Below are 18,413 nucleotides of genomic sequence, written 5' to 3'. Positions count from 1 at the left end.
AAAGATCTGAAAGATATTCATGCAACTTGCAAACTTGCCCACTCGCGGTATTTGAAGACACGGCAGCTACAGTGTGTTTACGTTTTCAGGTGTTCGTGCATTGCCGTGGTGCTGCCATGGTACGAGAGTTTGACTTGACACAGTTTGCAGTTGACTTGTTTCGCCAATTTGTTTTCTGTAAAATGTTCCCAAACTTTAGAAGCTTTGGGTCGGCTTTTGGTGTGTTCTCCGTGCTTTCTGCCATGCTTAATTTCTTCTTCTCAATTTCTGTGAATAATGTAAACAGTGGGAGCGATACTGCCCCCACCACTTCCTGTAGTGAATTGCAAGTACAGATGAGTCCTTACCAGCCGGTACTAGATTTTACTAATATAAAAAACAATAATACGACGCGTCGACACCTGAATTTCCACGTCGACAAATTTTTATTTTCGACACAAACGATTACATCGACGAATCGTTGCTGCCGTAGTAAAGAATCAGTAGCGGTGTAATTAATAGATCAATCAACAAGGAAAAGCAATCAAATGTCAATTCTTTGTTTTTTGACCAAATGGTAAGCTCTTATTCATGACACCAAGCTACTACCAGCATATCACTGCTCAGGAGAATGAAAAGCACTGCAGAAAGAATAGAAAAGGCAACTGCAGTGACAAAAAGGAAAACTCAGACTCCAACCCGTTGAAGTTTTTTGTACTACCCATCCTTCTGATCTCATTTTCATCTTGCTTTTGCTGTCACTCACATAGGTTAGAATTCCCTGTCACCTCAATTTATCTAAATCTTCTGAGCCAATTGTCAACAAGGGACTGTAAACTCATTGAATGTGGGTCTGACCTCAGCCAGAGATGATCTGAGCTTCTACATTGTCTTCTTAGTTTTAAGTCATGTAATACTACTAATTCATTCAGATAGATTCATGTTTGAATTTGGGTATTTAGAATTTGGAGGTCTTGGCTTTGAGAAAATAAAGACAAGCAATGCTGGAAGAATAAACATCGATTTAATCAACACTTAAGATCTTATGCTGCTCGAATTATGCAAACAAAGCATTTTTGGATAAAAAAATACTTTGGGATGAAATTATTCTGTACCATCTACCTAGGTCATTCAAGGATGTTCAAAACATCCTCGAATGACCCAGCTACTAAAGCCACAACTTCAAATGCAAGCTTGTCTAAAATGTCACAAAGAGGACTTCTAATGGAACCAATGCCTATAAGAAAAACAAGAACATAAAGGTACTGGTTTTCAGACTTACTCCATTTGAGCTGTTCAAAAGCTGGTTGAACATGTTGTGGACAGCCTGGTATGTTTCCAGCTCAGTCTGACACAGCGACACCAGGTAATCTTTTACCTGCTCATAGATTCTGCCATCTAACACCTGTAGAACCAGACAAAAGTACCAGATTACAGTCCAAATGGATTTATCAGTTTCAGTTAATAAAGTCAGAGTGTGCTGTATTTGCTCACCTTGATGCAGTCCACGAGGTCTGTGTTGTAGTAGCGCTGCTGGTGAGCGTTAGCGGCTGCTAGCGTGAGAAGGTAGTCATTTCTGGCGTGTGTGGCTTTGGAGTTGCACTCGCTCCTCTTGGCTTTCAGCTGGAATGTAAAAGTTTATATTGTTAACCACTGCTGGGAAATGTCACTTGGAAAGAAGCAGTTTATTTTGGTGTTAAGACATCATACCTTCACACTTGCCCTCTGGAGACTGGATCTGGACTGAAAGAGACTCAGCTTTGACCTGAACAGAAGAATAAGGGTATGAAGGCATCATCTGATATTATTAGACTCCATGAGTATAAAGAAAATAATGGGTATGTTTCTAATGTTTCTTATTGTTGTAGCTTTGAATCTCAGCAGCATATGGAGAAATTACTAACTTTTTACTTTTTTATATAATAAGCTAAGAGATCTTCTTCTCACACTCTTCAACTTTGCGAATAGCAATGTTGTTGACAGAGTGTATTTTGAATGTGTCCAATCAGATCAAAAACTTTGAGTAAATGTACAATAATTTATGAACAGCTCATACTGCATAAACTATATTTATATATATATTATCCTTCCAGTTGATTCATGCAAGACAGACCAGAGAAAAAACAAGGGAGCAGTCAGACACCTTAGACTTAAAACAGCTAAATTAAAGACAAAAGACACAAGAGTCAGGACAAAGTCAGATGTGGCTGTGTGTGATTTGCTGGCTAGATGGAATTCAGTGCCCTTGCCAGTCAGGACCAGAATTACTAGTCAGATAAATGAATTATTAATATCCAGACCTTCAATCCCAGTCAAATACTCTTTCAAAACTGTAACAGAACTGCCTGTCACTTGTGGACACTGTAGCACCAGTCAATGGCTACTTCTCTACTGCCATAATGCACTATGATTCGGATGTAAACAAGCATAGTGAACAGAAAGCATCAATAACATTTCACAGGAGCAGCATAGTTTGGCAATATTTTGATCTAGAAAGTGGAGATAAGGGAGTTTATAGGCTTTGTCAGGTTAAAGTCATTCACTCGACTTGAACAATATGCAACCACATTCAACACACGTGTTGCATTTAACCTGCAAAAAGGATCCAGGAATGGAAGTGCTAGCACTGCAAATGTTAGGCACACTCACTGCTGAGACAACTTAAGTAAACACAATTCAAATTTGTGTTTGCATTTTATCAGATTGGACATTACTTGCCTTGGAATATCACTTGTTTCTACTGCAGAACACTAATTTCTAGAGATGCATTCATTGTGAAAATTAGGGCTGGTACCAACACCAATGTTTAAACTAACAATTTAGCCAACTACCCATACTGATAACAAAACGTTTTTGTGCAACAATTCCTTTATCTCAACATTTTTAACCATGAAAACAGATCAGTTTGCCCAGTAAAAAAAAACAAAAAACTTTTTGATTCAACAGCTAGGTAGACCAGATTCCAACATTACATTTATTTGACACAACAGATAAACATCTGTTGTCTATTCATGCCATATTATTTACTGATGGCTTATGTTTGTCAGTAGGGCCGATGTAAGATGATACTTATGTTAAACCGATGCATTCCTATCAATCTCTTTGCTGCATATACTGATTACTGGTTTTCACCTAAATATGTACACAACAAAGACGTCAGTCAGGTTAAAAAAATTAAATAAATAAATAAGAAAAAAAAAATTCATGGTGATGCCTACCTCTACCTTAAGTTACTCATTAGGTCAAAAGTGCATCCTCAACAACTGAACAAAAAATTAAGGATGCTGCATCTCCTATCATAACCATGGTTAAAATGAGGAAGTCATGCTTCCAAAATAAGGTCGATGAGGGGGCTGATTCATAAGCTGCTGCATGTACATACAGATTTCCAGCCACTCAGCATCTACACAGAAATCAAAACTGCACAGAATGTCAAGTAATCATTAGTATCAACTCCAACACTGAAGACTCTAACTCTACAAAGAATGGTGTAATGGTGTAAACACACTTAGTAGATGGATTTATCCCTCTGTAAGAACACAACAAGCCAGATCATCACAGGATTTATGTATTAATATTGGTCCATCTACGAGGCTTTCCCTACAACAAATCAGAGCTGTGCTTCAGCTCCACAACAAGCTTTCCTAAGGTGCAGAAAAATGTCTGCTATGTGCTGAGTCAAAATGCCAACTGCTCCTTTTGTACCAGGATGACAAGGTGTTGACAATAAGAGGGAAAACACTCTTTCCTCGGATATGAATGCAAATTGTTTGTTGGGCTAAACTTGAGAATTTTATCAGTTTGTCTTCTACTTATTTTCAGAAAAGCCTCCATTCAAAAATGTGCTCTGGTTGTTGTTTCACTTGGATGTGTAAGCCTCACTGTGCAAAATGATGAATGTGCACAGTTAGACACAAGGAGACCGTTTAGGGAGAAGGAGAAAGTTTCCGTGTGTTCACCTTAAAGGTGACTTTAAGACAAGTACATATGAGCAGGATGTGGTGTCACAAGTACTTTGGATGCCAGCCCTGGACCATTTGCTACTTACATAAGTTTGAAGTTAAAACATTAGATTTTCAGTGCTCCAACACAGAAAATGGGTTAATGAATGACATGAGAATTCTCATTTGTCATGGTTAAACTTCAAAAGTAAATGTGGTTATCGACTGAACTTAAGAAAAACATTAAAAAAGGTCAACAAAAAGTAATCCTTGAAATTTGTTTCAGTGTAGAAATTATGCAAACAACCTCATTCTTAAAAAAAACAAAAAAACAAAACAAAAACAAACTAAGACTGATGTGTTTCAAATGCTTATTTTGTCCATCCAGGAGTCCCAAATTTAAAATAATCAGCCTCCTATATAAGAAAAAAAGCAACAATCCTGACACAGAAAAAGCAAATGCTATCTTATGTTTGGGGTTGTGCTTAAATTGTTACTGAGATCTAATGCCCGCTCTATAATCAGACGTTCTAGGCAGCCAAAAACAAAATTATTTCTTGTTTTTAAGTTGCAAAAAGAGCAAGCAAAGTCCTTCACTCTGTCTCAGATGTACAAATACATGGGCAACATCCTGGTATTTGTGCAGTTTAGGCTGTTCTTTCCCTTACACTTAAAATATGACTTTTCCAATACCACTGATCATTTTAAGAACAGGCTGTATCGTTTTAGAAATATAGTAACAAAAGTATCAAACTAGGGGTGCAGATGGCCTAGTGGTTAAAGGTGCACCCCATGAATGCGGGCAGCACAGGTTCAAATCTGGCTTATGGCCCTTTCCCGCATGTCTCTCCCCACGTTCCCTGTTTCCAATCTATCCACTGCCCTCCTCTATCAATTAAGACACAAAAAGCCCAAAATAAATCTTAAAAAAAAAAAAAAACAGAAAAGTATCAAAGTATTAGAATAGGACAACCTTCCTTAGACTATTAGTTGTTTACTGAAATAGTTGCTGGTTTACTCTGTAAACATTCTTCATGATTATTCTGTGAACAGTCATAAAGAATACCAAGATGTCTGAATAATGTAAAACTTCAATGAAGTGTTTAGTTAACAGTCCAATAATAGTGAAAAGTAATCAGTGTAAATAGACTCAAGGAACTTCCTCCGGTGAAAACTTGTTTTTTTTTTTTTTTTAAACAGCTGTATTTCTTAAACAAAAGGATAGTAGAAGTAAGTAATTATGTGTTTCATACTTAGCGTCCAGCTCTGCCTTCTCCCGTACTGCTTGTGCCATTGTCTCAGCCTCCTGGTACTTCTTCCTGGTCTTTGTCAACTCCTTCACCGAATCCTGCAGCTCGGCCTGAACCGCCATCAGTTGATCAATACACTGAAAAGGTAGTTGGAGACACATAAAGAAAAATCTGAGAGGTTTGCATTTATAGTGGTGTAATTCATAATAATCTACCTGAAAATATCAAGAATTCCACCGAAATCATATCTACAGAAACCATAACTGTGGTTACTTATGTGATAATATTGGCACAAAAAGGATTTTATAACTTTTTCTGCAAAGGTGAGCTCCAACAAGAGCACAATCATAAGCTTCAGGAGCATGGCCAGCAGAAACGACAGCACAGTGCTGGTTACATTTCAGTAAGGTACACTCAGACTTCCTCATGTTTAACCTCTGCACGAACACAGTGCTCCAAATCAGTAACTGAGAGAAGTCATTAATGATAAGAGCAGCAGCTGTGACGTCTGTTCTCATTTAGCTGGTTGTTTATTGCAATTCTTATAACTTTTACACTGGCGGTTTAGTCTTGGATCATCCAGGAAACTGTTGCAAAGTGACCAAAGGACAAAGAACTTGTGAAGTGCTCTGCAACTACTTTTAATATTACAACATGTAATGAAAATCTTAAGCACTTTCAGATTGTTCCTGCATTGTATCTAATTTACATAAAGTGTCTTTTATAGCATGGATCAAAGAGAAATGTTCAGAGGTGGTTATAAAGTTATTTTTCGGACATTTCCCTGCTGAGCTAGAATTAACATACGTTTGAAAATACAGAAGCTGTAAAGGACATTTGCAGTGCTAGAGATGGATAAATGGATTTGTCACATCGGCAGATAATGTCTAACAAATGCAGTAACCCAAAGTCTTGCCTATGTTTTACATGCACCGCGTGCGGTTATGGACCATAATAGAGAGGAAAATGTTAAATGGAGCGCCATATTTACCTTGTTGTAGCACATATGCATATCCACGCGGGTAGAATATGTTTACAATGTGTTTCTTGATAACCCAGAGGAAGGCCACAAGCTTAAATGCGCTTGTTTGATAAAGTTATTCTCTAAAGATCTACAATTAGTAAAGCATTCTGTCTCCACGCTGGTAGAATATGTCACAGGAAAGTTAAACACAGTATGAGCGCTTTTCTGGTTTGTGTTTTTTCAAATTAAAGCCCAGTTTAGCATTTGTGTAGAGAAACTCCTTTCACTTGTACAGAATGCTTTTATTTTGAATAGTTCCTGACACATTTCCACGACACTAAATTAAGCTGCTTGTAGGGGGGTTTATTGAGGTAAAACTTATGAAGAATGACTGGGCTTTGCAGCAGCAGAGAGATGAGGCTGAAATGCAGCAAACTTGTGTGAAAGCCGCACCGGCAGGAACCAAAGCAGACACAAGCGCAGCAACACAAGCAGCCAGTTTGAAGCAGCTGTAATGACTACCAACAGTAATATTTTTCATTGACCACAAATCTATAGTTTATTTTTACTGTTAAGGCTGAATGGAGAGATACCATTTTACTTTAGATTAAAAAAACAATGCTATATTTTTCTTTTATCAAAAATGAGTAGTTTATTGACATTTTTCTGTGTACATGTTGACAAAGTGCAGCTGACTGTAATAAAAGTGACATTTTGCATTTGGCCCATGTGGTTTCAGCTTAGCCTTTTTTTGTTGTTATTTATTTGCAGAAAAAAATATTGAGATATATTGGGTATAGATGTTCAGCTATAATAAATGGAGGTATGATTTTCGGTCCATAGTGCCCAGCCTGTGTACTGTATATGGCCTAAAAAAGCATATGAAACCATCACCATCCCACCACTATGGACCTTTTCCCCTTCAGTTCCTTGAAAGCAGAAGTGTAAAAATAAATGACTTACTCAATGACATAGGTGGAGCTGTGCAAACGCTTGTGCAAAAAAAGAACATGAGTCTGAAACCTGATCAGAGGTGTAAAATTAAGCTGTGTTACCTTCCTCAGCTGCTGCTCCTTCTGCAGCCGGGCTGTCTTGGCTGGATCAGCGACCTGGACTTTGTAGTTATCACAGGCGCTGATTTTGGACTGCGTAACCTGGACAGTACCCTCTAAATAGGCCCTCCATACGCAGTACATATTCCTGAAACAAACAAAACACAGTAATGACTTGGTGCCAAAAACAAATGATCATTAGGAAGGAGGCAGAAAGAAAACAATGCTAGTGAATCTAAAAGGTAGGGCCTTAATGAAGGATTATTTTACTTTCCAACACTTAAACAGTCATTTTCATGAGTTATTGATAACACTTTTTTCTAGAAAATATCAAAAAATTAAAAGATGTTTGTAATGAATTATAACCACCTGTGGTGACCTTATGAGATGTCTTGTGTTGTCTGACAAATAACACAAAACAAAAATAATACCATGCTCAACAATGAAAATAGGATAAACATTTAGCAGGTCTGCCTTTAAAAAATGGCTAAAACAATTATATAACACAGTCTGAGCTCTTTCTCTACAGGGATTGAGGAAAGGAACAAGCCTTGCTTATAAACTGATCATGCATAGTGAACAGAGTTTCTGAAAGCACTGGGCAAGGAGTTAGTGTTTAATAACACAGCCATTGTTTTGAAGATGAGCTGTCTATTGGTTAATAATCAGTGTTTAATTTTATAGAAAGTGTGATCAGCACCATGCAGAGAGCAGAGGTGGTGTTACCTGTTATCTGCTTGTTCATCTGTTGGACTCTCTGGCCATTCTCTCTTTAGGTACTGGTTTGCCAGCTTTTGGAGGGCCTTGAAGAAAAGAAGAGAGACACAAAAACAGGCATGACCCTTCCACCTTTGACACAAACACACATTTTCTGCATCTCATCTTCACACAGGACATGCTCAGAGGACTCTGCCCCTTTCTGACCTTGTCCCATAAACCACCGGGCAGCCAGAGCATGATGACAGAAGAGTAGAAAGAGCCAAGTCAGTAAAAACTACATCTTTTCTTCATTAGTGGCAAAGAGATTAACTGCACCAATTCCAGACTCAAAATCTAGCATGAAGTCCAAACTTACTATAAAGTCTAAAGTTTAAACTTTAAAGTTGTAATAGTGTTGCATGAACCTGTTCACCTTTTTATTAAGAGGAAGCTTTCTGGTTTTAATGCTGGTGTAAGCTCATTTTTAGCAGAAAAATGTTATTTATTTGGACCACATTCATCCCTGGAGGTATATTAAATTCTTTCACCTTGACCAACAGTGAGGTTAACCTTTGAAGAACCAAAATATCATGACAGAGTAAACATTCAAAAAGAAAGTGTAAGGATGATTTCATGGGTGTTACTAGATATGTGTTTGATATTTGTTTGGTATTCTTGGTTTAAAATAAAGTACTTTTGAAGAAACTAACAGAAGACTCCTAGAACAGAAAATGTATTCCAGTGTTGTCCTGATGTTCAAAGTACCAGTCCCTTACAATTTTGTCTTTAAAAAGTTGCAGCTACTGAAAGCAGATGCAGCATAATTTTGTTCTACTATGTACCATTTTGGTACTCAGTTTTGAATAGACTTGGTACATGGATTTGAGCTTGTATAGGACTTTTTTGGCCATCCAATTAATAGCAAATGGATATTTCACAACAAAGATTGGATCTGATGACAAGACACTATGCTGTTGCATTGTAAGATGTGTCATATCCAGCATGTTATACAATAGATATGTACCACTTGTTAAGTCATTCTGGGATTTTACCACCTTAATCCGACTACTCAGAGCAATCTGTTTCATACGTGTTTACAAGATGAGTGTTTAATTACATCATCATTGCAATTCTCCGCATTGTGTTACCATAGCTCAGCTGTGGCTCAGACAGTAAACAATGCTGGATTGCAAAGACAGACTTTGGTTTAAAAGGAGTCATATTTTAACTATAGTAACATTTTAACCAAACTAAAGGCTGTGTTTTGCCCTAAATAATGATTGAAAGTTTAGAGTATTGGCAAGGAGGACATCTACCAAGATCCTATACAAGAAGTGGGCAGGTTATATTTCCTTCTTAACATACATAACCAATGAGAAGACATTTACCACAGCACTTGTTAAGATAAAAAGTGAATAGTTACCCTCCAAAAAAGGCACTACACTGAAATGGGCAACTTACAACCCAATGTCTTCAGCAGGCAATTGGTCAACCTTACCCAAGGTATATTTCTCATTGGCTATTATTTTGATCACATCTTCCTTCTATTGTTTATTTACTGTAAACTCTTGGGTTGTTACTTAAGTTAAAAAAGTTTTAATTTTTTTTAAACATTTGCCTACTAACAGAATTTAGACATAAACAAGAACATCACTGAATACTTCGGAATTAGATGACAATAAAATCAAATTTGTGTAATGAGATAGGTCTGTTCTCAAACTCCTGTATTTAATGGATAGGTGATTATTTGATTCTGTCATGAATATTTGGGGAAAAATCTAGTAAAAAAAAATACTTTCAGGAAACTGATTTATGGCTCCTCACTAAAGCAAGCAGACCACTTCTGGAATCTTTTTGTAAGTTTGGTTTAAGCCAAAGGCCTGAAAAAGTGGCCATCACTGAAATGAGCCCATCTATCCTCTCTCTGTCCACCGCTGAGAGACGAGCTCTGAACTTGCTGGTCTTGGTGATCTTGGTGCCAAAGCCTCAGAGCATCTATAAACCCAGGCATTGTGGAATCTGATAGAGAGCGAGGATCGCCAACTGAGCTAGCTGAGCAGACACGCCTGAACACTGTGATGGGAACAAGGGAAGGGGAGGAGAAGGAGGGATGTGTGGACGGCAGAGGAAGAGCTGCACAGAGGAGTACATTTTATCACACTGTGTGATTCGAATAGTAATCAGCTGGTGGCTAAAGCAGCTCGCAGGTGTAAGAGGTTAAGAAAAAGGCGCGTAAAGAGAAGAGATTCGAAAAAAAGGAAGAGCAGCGGGTGTGACCAAAGGGAACAAAGTGTTCCAGAGACACTCTGACCCACTTTGATTCAACCATTGGCAGCGGGTGTCTAATTGATCACATAACTCACAGCCAGCACTACCCAGACACACACAACACCTTTTAAACTAAGGGAATAATGAACCATTTTAAGGTTAAAACAATCTTCATTTTTATCTTAAAATAAGAGTATTATTTTCTACAATCACACATGACTGTGTCCCAGGGCCAAAGGCAATAATCATTACACACATTTAGGAATCTGGCACCAGGTAAAGGTGTTTCTTCTCTATCAAGTTGTGTTAGTGTTGATCAACTCACATTAACAACCAATTATTGCAGCTGTAACATTATCAATCTTGTTTTGTTTCCTTACATTTACAATCACAGTGTTATGTTGTTAATAGTTTTTCCTGCATATCTGCGAAACAACTGCTGATAACTGTGGATCAACAACGGACCTTCATTTATTATCATTTTATGTAATTTTGAGGATGGACCACCAGCCACACTCCATCATAATATCCAAACATCAGCTTTGATGAAATCCCCTGTAGAGGATTCACAACATCTTCAGTCATTAAATGACAAGGCTATGTTCCAGTGGTGCTGGGTAATTTATCAAGTTTTGGTTTCAAGTACAATTTTAGCTTTCCATGATCATAAAAACAAGATAATCCAGATTAAAATATTACTGTGCCACATGCTGTGCTACAGAAACAACAGAGGAAGATGACAGAAAGGCAGCTGTTAGAAAAAAAAAAATAAAATTAGATGACCAATTAGGAATTGGTCCTGGAACAATGAAAAATAAATTGAAAAATTTGTTGGACAGTTGAGGCAGTCCATAGAGGAAATAAGACAAATTAATTCAATCATTTAAAATTCACAAATAGATATAATTGCTGTAAAATCAATGAATAATATCAGAACGATATCCTGATAATCATGAGCTCAATATCAATAGAAATAATTCTGATAATGATTTTTTGCAATAATGGAGCAGCCCTACCTTCCACTCTTCAGTTCTGATAAAATCTGACATTGATACAACCTGGGTATGCAATATAAAACACCTGCACTGGGATACAAGTTTTAGCCTGCTGGCTGACCTTGACTCTCCACTGGAAAACCACACACCTTTATTTGACTATACATTTTGAAATTCTTAGTGCAGAAATATAATATTTAAATACATGCAAAAACATATTGGTCATTAGGTAATTTACATTTTCCTACACATGAAAATGTGCCATGAAGAGCAACTTAGTCCAGTTTTAGTGTTTACTTCTTTAAAGTTGACCAATAGACCATCTAAGCTTTAGTTGTCAGACACATGCTCAGAGTTTTAAAATGGAGTATCCGGCCATCAAGAAGGGCAGAAGAAAATGTAGTCACAAAACTCACATTTTATGCTCTTATTGTAGCACAGATTTAAGGATACTAACTACTAATGTGTTTTTCCTTCTCTCTAAGGTTCCCTTCTGTCAAGTTCGGTGTTGTATGTACAACTCTTTCTTCGTTCTGAGAGAGCATAAATCTTTCATGTAAGGTGACATGAATACATGGACCCAACCAAGAATATAAATAATGTACTAACAGGTGTTTGTAGCTTCTTCAGTTCACAGGAGTGTTGCATAAAGCATTCTAAGAAGGGTTTCATCAGTATATTTTTTCCTGGAAGGTGGGTTTACATACTGTATGTCTAATTTCTGTTACCACAGAAACTCCATCCATCCATCCATGATCTATACCACTTGCCCTGCTTGGGTTCATGGGGGCTGGAGCCGATCCCAGCTTACACTGGATGAGAGGCAGGGTACACCCTGGACTGGCCAGCAGTCAATCACAAGGCTGACATACAGAGACAACCGGATACACTCACACCTTCAGACAATTTCAAGCCACCAATTAGATTAGCAACCATATCTTTGGATTGTGGGAGGAGGCCAGAGTACATGGAGAGAACCTACACATTCACAAGGAGAACATGGAAGCTCAACATGTCCTATCTGGTCAGGATTCAAGTCAGAGGCCTTTTTGCTGCAATGCCACAATGCTAACCCCTAAATCCCCGTGCAGCCCACCAAGGACACTTCACTGCCTAAGGCCCGGTCCACACAGAGACAAATTCAGGAGTATACGCAAAGGTTTTTGTTGTATTGGCATTTCATCCACATGGAAACCGCGTTTTGGGAGGCTGTAAATGCTACTTTTTGAAGCCGGGTCCCAGAGTGAACAAATCTGTATACGCCTACCGTTTTGTCTCTGTGTGGACAGCCAACCAGATCCTCCTCAGCCAGCAGCTGAGAGGAGGACAGGCCAGGCCATGTTTTTGTTAGAAGAGCCTGAAAGATAACCAGACACGTCAGATGGATGTGTTTCACATATCCATCTGGGAAAGCTTCAATAGGAAATGTTTGAGAAAAGGCAGAGGCTTTGAAAAAAACTCGGGAGTATGATTGGGTGAACGTTCTGTCTGTCACATCTCTACTGGCCAATCAGAGCGACAAAACACGTGACGTAGCCGCTATCAAGCTGTGCGTGCGCAGCTACCGATGAATAATGAGAAACATGGCGACTATAAACATGGAAGTAGTAGACTTTTGTCGTTTTTGAAAAGATAACAACTCACTGCTGTTCTTTGTTCCTCTTTTAACGAAGAAATGTCGTCAAGTTCTGATAAAACTGGCGCTTTAGCAGCATCTAGGTACTGCCCCCCATAGCTGATTGGTCCTGTCACTTTCTAATCGGGCCCAAACGGTTCAGATGGGAGTTTTGCAAGATGGATTCGCCAGTAAAAAAACAAGGAAACGGGCGTATCCATCTGCTTTGCAATGTTACCTGAAAAAGTATATTTTACATAATATGTCCCCTTTAATTGCTGTCCCAGCCTTTTTTATTGTCAAAAGCTGAAATGTACTCAATCTGGTAAAGTTAAATTCAGTTTTGTGAGTAGAGCAGCAGCAAATGTTTTCTCTTAAAAGAACATAGGCCAAAACCCTGCACCACTGGAAGAGAAGAGGGAAAAGTTGCAGTTAACCTCTTGATTAAATTATTTATCAAAAATCCAATATGTGAAGAAAGAAAAATGTGAAGAAGAGGCTGGGGCCCTGGCTTGTCCTTTCCAGTGGGTGGTTTGTCAACAGCAAAGTATTGCAAAACTGTGGTTATCAGACAGTCCTAAGCTACAGCCAACATACATAACTCAAGGCTTCATCAGAGCAGTGCACATGGGTCATGTCATGGTGGTTATGTCCACTTCTTGTACACGTTATTTGGTTTCAGAATCATGTAGTAAACCACACTTGACTCAGCACGATTGCATTATCTCCCATTTGACTGAATGAAACAGATCCACCCTAGTTCAGTTTGTTCAGGTCATTTAAGATTTTGCTTTATCCAACACACTTCAGAACCAGCTGCACATGAGCAAACAGACATTTAAGGATGCTAGTTGGCTCTACAGACATGCCCCCCTCTTCACAGTGGTGGTGGACATTCCTCACAGGACTGCAAAACCTGAACAGAGCCAAATAGGCAAAGACTGGGTTTTCAGACAGACGATTGACGTCTAGAGGAAGCTGCGGGCAAAAACAACACAGTGAAGAGAAAGATAACCAATGGATGTTGTTTCTCTCTCAGTTGTGGTGTTTATTTCTGCGGCTGTTTACCATTCATGAGCTTTCTGGCCACATGTGAACAAAGAGCTTTCTTAAGGCCACATCCTCAACTCCACTCTCATATGGTGTCTTTGGAGGACAGTATCATAGAAACTGCGTGTATTTTTAGTAGCACAAATGACAAGGCAGGGCAGTGATGGTGTTAACAAGAATCAGAAGTGCTGTGAGAGACGACAGAGAGTTAAGATTTACTTACCTGGGCGTAGTCTCGTTCTACAGCTGCCCTCTTTTGGCTGTACGTCCTGAAGAGGAGAAAAAGAGTGAGCTTTAATTCTACAATATATCTATAACATCTGTTTAGAGATGAGGAGGTTACTGTACAACCATAAAGGCAGTAAAGGTAATATTTCTCTTCTCTAAAAAGTGGAACTCCCCAAGACCCTTGCGTATAAAAAGTGGTACATTGTTGCCAAAAAATAGCATCAGTTTTAATTGTTTTAATTGATAAAAATTACGATCAATTTAAATACTTCTCAATTTTTCAAATTTCTCAAAAATATATTGCTGGTTACAGAAATACATAGGCAAATCATTAAAAGGTGTAAGAAATGCAAGGCATCTCAATGGATATTGTTTTTATACTGGTGCTTTTCAGTTTGGGTTTGATTTGCTGCAATAACAGACACAAATCATATGATAGCTCATGCTTAATTTGTACAAAAGTCTAAGAAAAGAAGTGAGGTCAGTGCCCTGGGAAAAATGTGACTGCAGCAAAATCATCATTAAGTCATTAAACATGTCGAGACTTGACTACTATGCTCCACCCAGCTCTAAACAATCTGGCTAACTTCCTGGGAGCTTCCCTCTCTTCCTCTTGCCTGCTCTCTTCCTCCTCGCCTGCTCTCTTCCTCCTCGCTGCATTTCCAAGGCTCCCTCTCTTCCAATACCCCCCATTACTCACTTCCTGTCATTTTCCCAAACGGGGCATTTGCTGACAAGCAGATGCAATTTCCAGTTTGCTGAATCATTTCTCATTCAGCTTGGGGAGAGTGACCCTCACAAATTCAATACCCGTTGAGTTTTACATTGTTTGAGCCTCCCACGGCGAGCGATTCAAGGCAGTCTGAACATCTGGCAGCTCTCTATGACCTTAACTTCCAGCTGTTTGAAAGGTTCAGAGCCCTGCCACCAACCACAGACAGGAAGTGGGGAGCCAGTAGGCTGTCAAGTAAACCCAAAACTAAGGCTGAAAACAAAACCACAACCTTTAGCTTTTAAACTTTTAAATGCATCTTATCACTGATTTAAAGTTGTATGCATATCTTAAACACTAGTGTTTACCTGGCAAAAAGACTTTCATTCTTTAATTTTTACATTAGAGGTTCAAAATAAATGCTCTTGGGGGTTGGTGGGATCTCCTGTCAAAAATCTAAAAAAAAAAAAAGGATGCTGGAACAGACCAAGAAGAAATATCCACTTACACATGGATATAATCAAAAGGTACAGAGACAGATGTGAAAAATAATGTGGATTCCAACTGTGTAGAAAACTCAGTGCTTCAAATTGTAAGTGTATAATCTACTGTCTGGCGTTTAATTTGTAATATGGATAAAGGGGGTAACCCACCATTAGAAGGCTTTTCAACTTAGAAGATAAAATAAGAATTCCAGCAAAATAAAAAGGGGGTGTTCGAAGGGGAATATTTCTTGGAATTTCTCTTAAAAAATAGGGGGAGTTGAGTTCAATGTGAGGACTAGAGATTCACAACACTTACAGCAGAGGATCTGCTTTTTTTTTTCTTTCTTTTTTTTTTTTTACAAAGATTCAACTTCCTCTAAGAGTATCCAATTTGTTGCTTTTTTTTTAGTTTGATGAGACTAGACAAGCCCTGTATGTTCCGGCGTGGCAATGTGAGAAGAGTAGCTTGTAGTAAAGAGGACAAAATTACTTCAAGAATAATACATATCAGTTTTTACATATTTCTTACTCGTTCAAGCTCTAACCTTTACTATCTTGGTTATCTCTCCCTGCTAAATTTGTATAGTCTTCTCTTCCATAGATTTTAAATGGGCTTTTCCAGTCTTCTGATCCATCAAAGCGCTACGTGTCACATTCACCATTTGTCAGTATTTATACACTGATGACAGATGGAGGTGCTATGTAAATAACCTATCAGTATGAACTTATCCCATACATACACATTAACATGCTGCATGTGGCACGTGGCTAGGTCACTGAAGAGCAATCTGAGGTTCAGTTTGTTGCCCAAGAACTCTTTAAATTGGAAACAGACTGCAGGAATTGAGAATCAACCATCTACCTTCTGACAGGAAGACATCCATTTACCATAGCTGGTAAACTAGTTGGTGAATCTAGTGAAGCATTTAGCAGCTGAGAGTGAAATAATTCCTTGAGAAATTCTCAAAAATTCAAAGTAATAACTGAAAAAGTTAATGTATCGGTGTCTTATGAATGGTTTAATATCTCTGTTAGCACAGACATAGTAGAAAAGTCTCAATGTCACTTAGTTTGCTCTTGTTTCGGTTTCTTGACATGGCCTATGATAGCAAATAGAAAACAGCTAGTCAGTATTAGCTAGCAAGTCTCACAGAAAATGTGCTTTTAAGTGTTGGACAGCAAAATGGAATGCTCTTGGTTGTCCAAACCACCAGTGTAACATCATATTGCAAATTCAGTTGAGAAAGACAGCCAAAGGTTTAATTATTTTAAATTTGGATGACAGCACGGCTACACTTACTGTTGACAGGTTCAACGCTGAAAATGCCCTGCTCTAGTGTGCCATCTTTCTGAAGTGAGGTAAATGCAGCTCTTGTTAATGAAGCCAAGATAATGTATAATAGATAATGTAATAATAAGATAATGTAATAATAAAGTTCAACATTCATAGTTTTCATGTTACATCCCACACTTTGGGGAGAACCCCCTGGTGGTCAAGAAAAGCTTCTATAAGCTACAGAGAAGTTGACAGCCTCAGTAACTGTCCATGTGTTTTTAACCAGTTTCATTTTTAAATGCTAGCTCTTAAATTGGATGTGCCAACCAACAAGGAGACTGGCTCAGGTTATATTTCCAACAGAATCCCATCAGAGAAAGAGAATGCAGAGAGGGGGAGATTGTGGATAAATGCAACTGATGCTCAACAATCCTTAAAGGTTAAAACAAATGGTAGTATGCAGACATCTCAAAATTCTGCACTGAAATACTGTGTTAATGTGAGAAAACAATAGTTCCTTTGATAGCATTACTCTCCCAGAGCACCAACTGACTGAAAATGACAGCTGACAGTGATCCTGACACTATTGTTAGACAACCTTAACAAGATAATGTCAGCTAACCAGCACTTACTAATTCTTTGATGATGAATTTCTTGCCCCTAACTTCCCAAACAGCAGCATTAGTGATGCAGCCACATCGAAAGAAACCTAATGCCGTTCATATTTTGGTAGGTTTTCATCATGGCTGTGAGGCAGAGAAAGGATTCTCCTGTAGATTTAATGATACATGCGCTGCACATAGAGTTCTGCCAAGGACTTTTCTGTTTTTTTACCAACTGACATATAAGTGCTCAAGACTTGTAAGTCAAATTAACACTTCAGTTTTTCTGTGGTTGTTGTGGGTTGTAAACACGCATCATTTTGAAGATGTGAAAATAAAAGCTGGGGCTGCATCTCACCATCGTGGTCAACACTGACTGCCACTTTCCCATTTTTTTCCAACTCCAGGGATCCACGCCAGCCACGTGAGTGAAAGCTATGAACTTACATATTGATCAAGGTAACTGCAAACCCAAAGTGTTGATAAATTAGTGGCCTTACTACTTGTTCAACTTCAAGAGAAGCAAAAGAAGGGTTTTTTTCTGTTTAGGCTTTGGGGCTGTATGGACTTAAATAATCAACACACTTTGTTGTCTCTGGAAAAATTTCCAAACAGGACAGGTCTAAAATAGTTTTTCCCCTACTGAGCTTTTGGTTTGTCTTATAACTGGATAAATGACAGTTTTTGTACTTCAGCATGTCTACAGTTTGACTTCTGACAGCTCACCTCAGGTCCTCCAAGAGGTCACATTCTGTCTGGTGTTTGATGTGTAATCTGTTCATCTGCTCTGCATGAGTGTGTTTCAGCTCCTGGGTGACCCGGACCTGTCAGGAAGGAAAGAGTAAATTATCAGAAAGAATCTGGAGAGTAACAACTCTTTTTCTTTGTTTTAAAGGGAAACAAAAAGAGGATTTATCCTCTCTGTGGTGTTTAAATATAATTCCCGTATGTGTACCAGTGACTCAAGAGGCCACAGTGTTGATTCAGCTGAGCTTGTATTCAGCACAAGTGAAATGAGTTCCATTTACTATCATGTCGAGTTCCTATAAATTACTAAATGCAGTGTCCAAGTCTCATAATTTTTAACTTTATATTTTATAACTATAACTTTAAGTGTTGATAAGGGGGGAACAGTAAAAAATATGTCAAAAAATTATGAACAACTGTTTAACATAAATAACCTTTCATTCGATTCGAAGCACGAACAACAAACACGGTTTCAATATAACCCTCAGATGTTAGTTTGCATCATTTTTCTGATCATCTATGAAATTAAATATCTTTAGGTTTTCCACTG

The 18,413-nt window shown here is 38.3% G+C and overlaps 1 protein-coding gene across 1 annotated transcript in view; it reads right to left on the bottom strand.

Moving 5' to 3' along the window:
• Positions 1-18,413, bottom strand: part of LOC121519177 (F-BAR and double SH3 domains protein 2-like) — a 38,083-nt gene that overhangs the window by 16,425 nt on the left and 3,245 nt on the right. The window contains exons 2-9 of the mRNA XM_041802004.1: positions 17,843-17,940; positions 14,037-14,082; positions 7,913-7,989; positions 7,190-7,334; positions 5,174-5,307; positions 1,690-1,744; positions 1,474-1,602; positions 1,262-1,384 (exon numbers count right to left, since the gene is read on the bottom strand). Coding sequence (XP_041657938.1) covers positions 1,262-1,384; positions 1,474-1,602; positions 1,690-1,744; positions 5,174-5,307; positions 7,190-7,334; positions 7,913-7,989; positions 14,037-14,082; positions 17,843-17,940 — 807 coding nt within the window. The remainder of the gene's footprint in view (positions 1-1,261; positions 1,385-1,473; positions 1,603-1,689; positions 1,745-5,173; positions 5,308-7,189; positions 7,335-7,912; positions 7,990-14,036; positions 14,083-17,842; positions 17,941-18,413) is intronic.

The sequence above is a fragment of the Cheilinus undulatus genome, linkage group 12 (genome assembly GCF_018320785.1).
Source record: "Cheilinus undulatus linkage group 12, ASM1832078v1, whole genome shotgun sequence".
NCBI classification, from domain to species: domain Eukaryota; kingdom Metazoa; phylum Chordata; class Actinopteri; order Labriformes; family Labridae; genus Cheilinus; species Cheilinus undulatus.
Note: the sequence above shows the minus strand (reverse complement) of the source record. Positions and strands in the feature narration are given on the sequence as shown.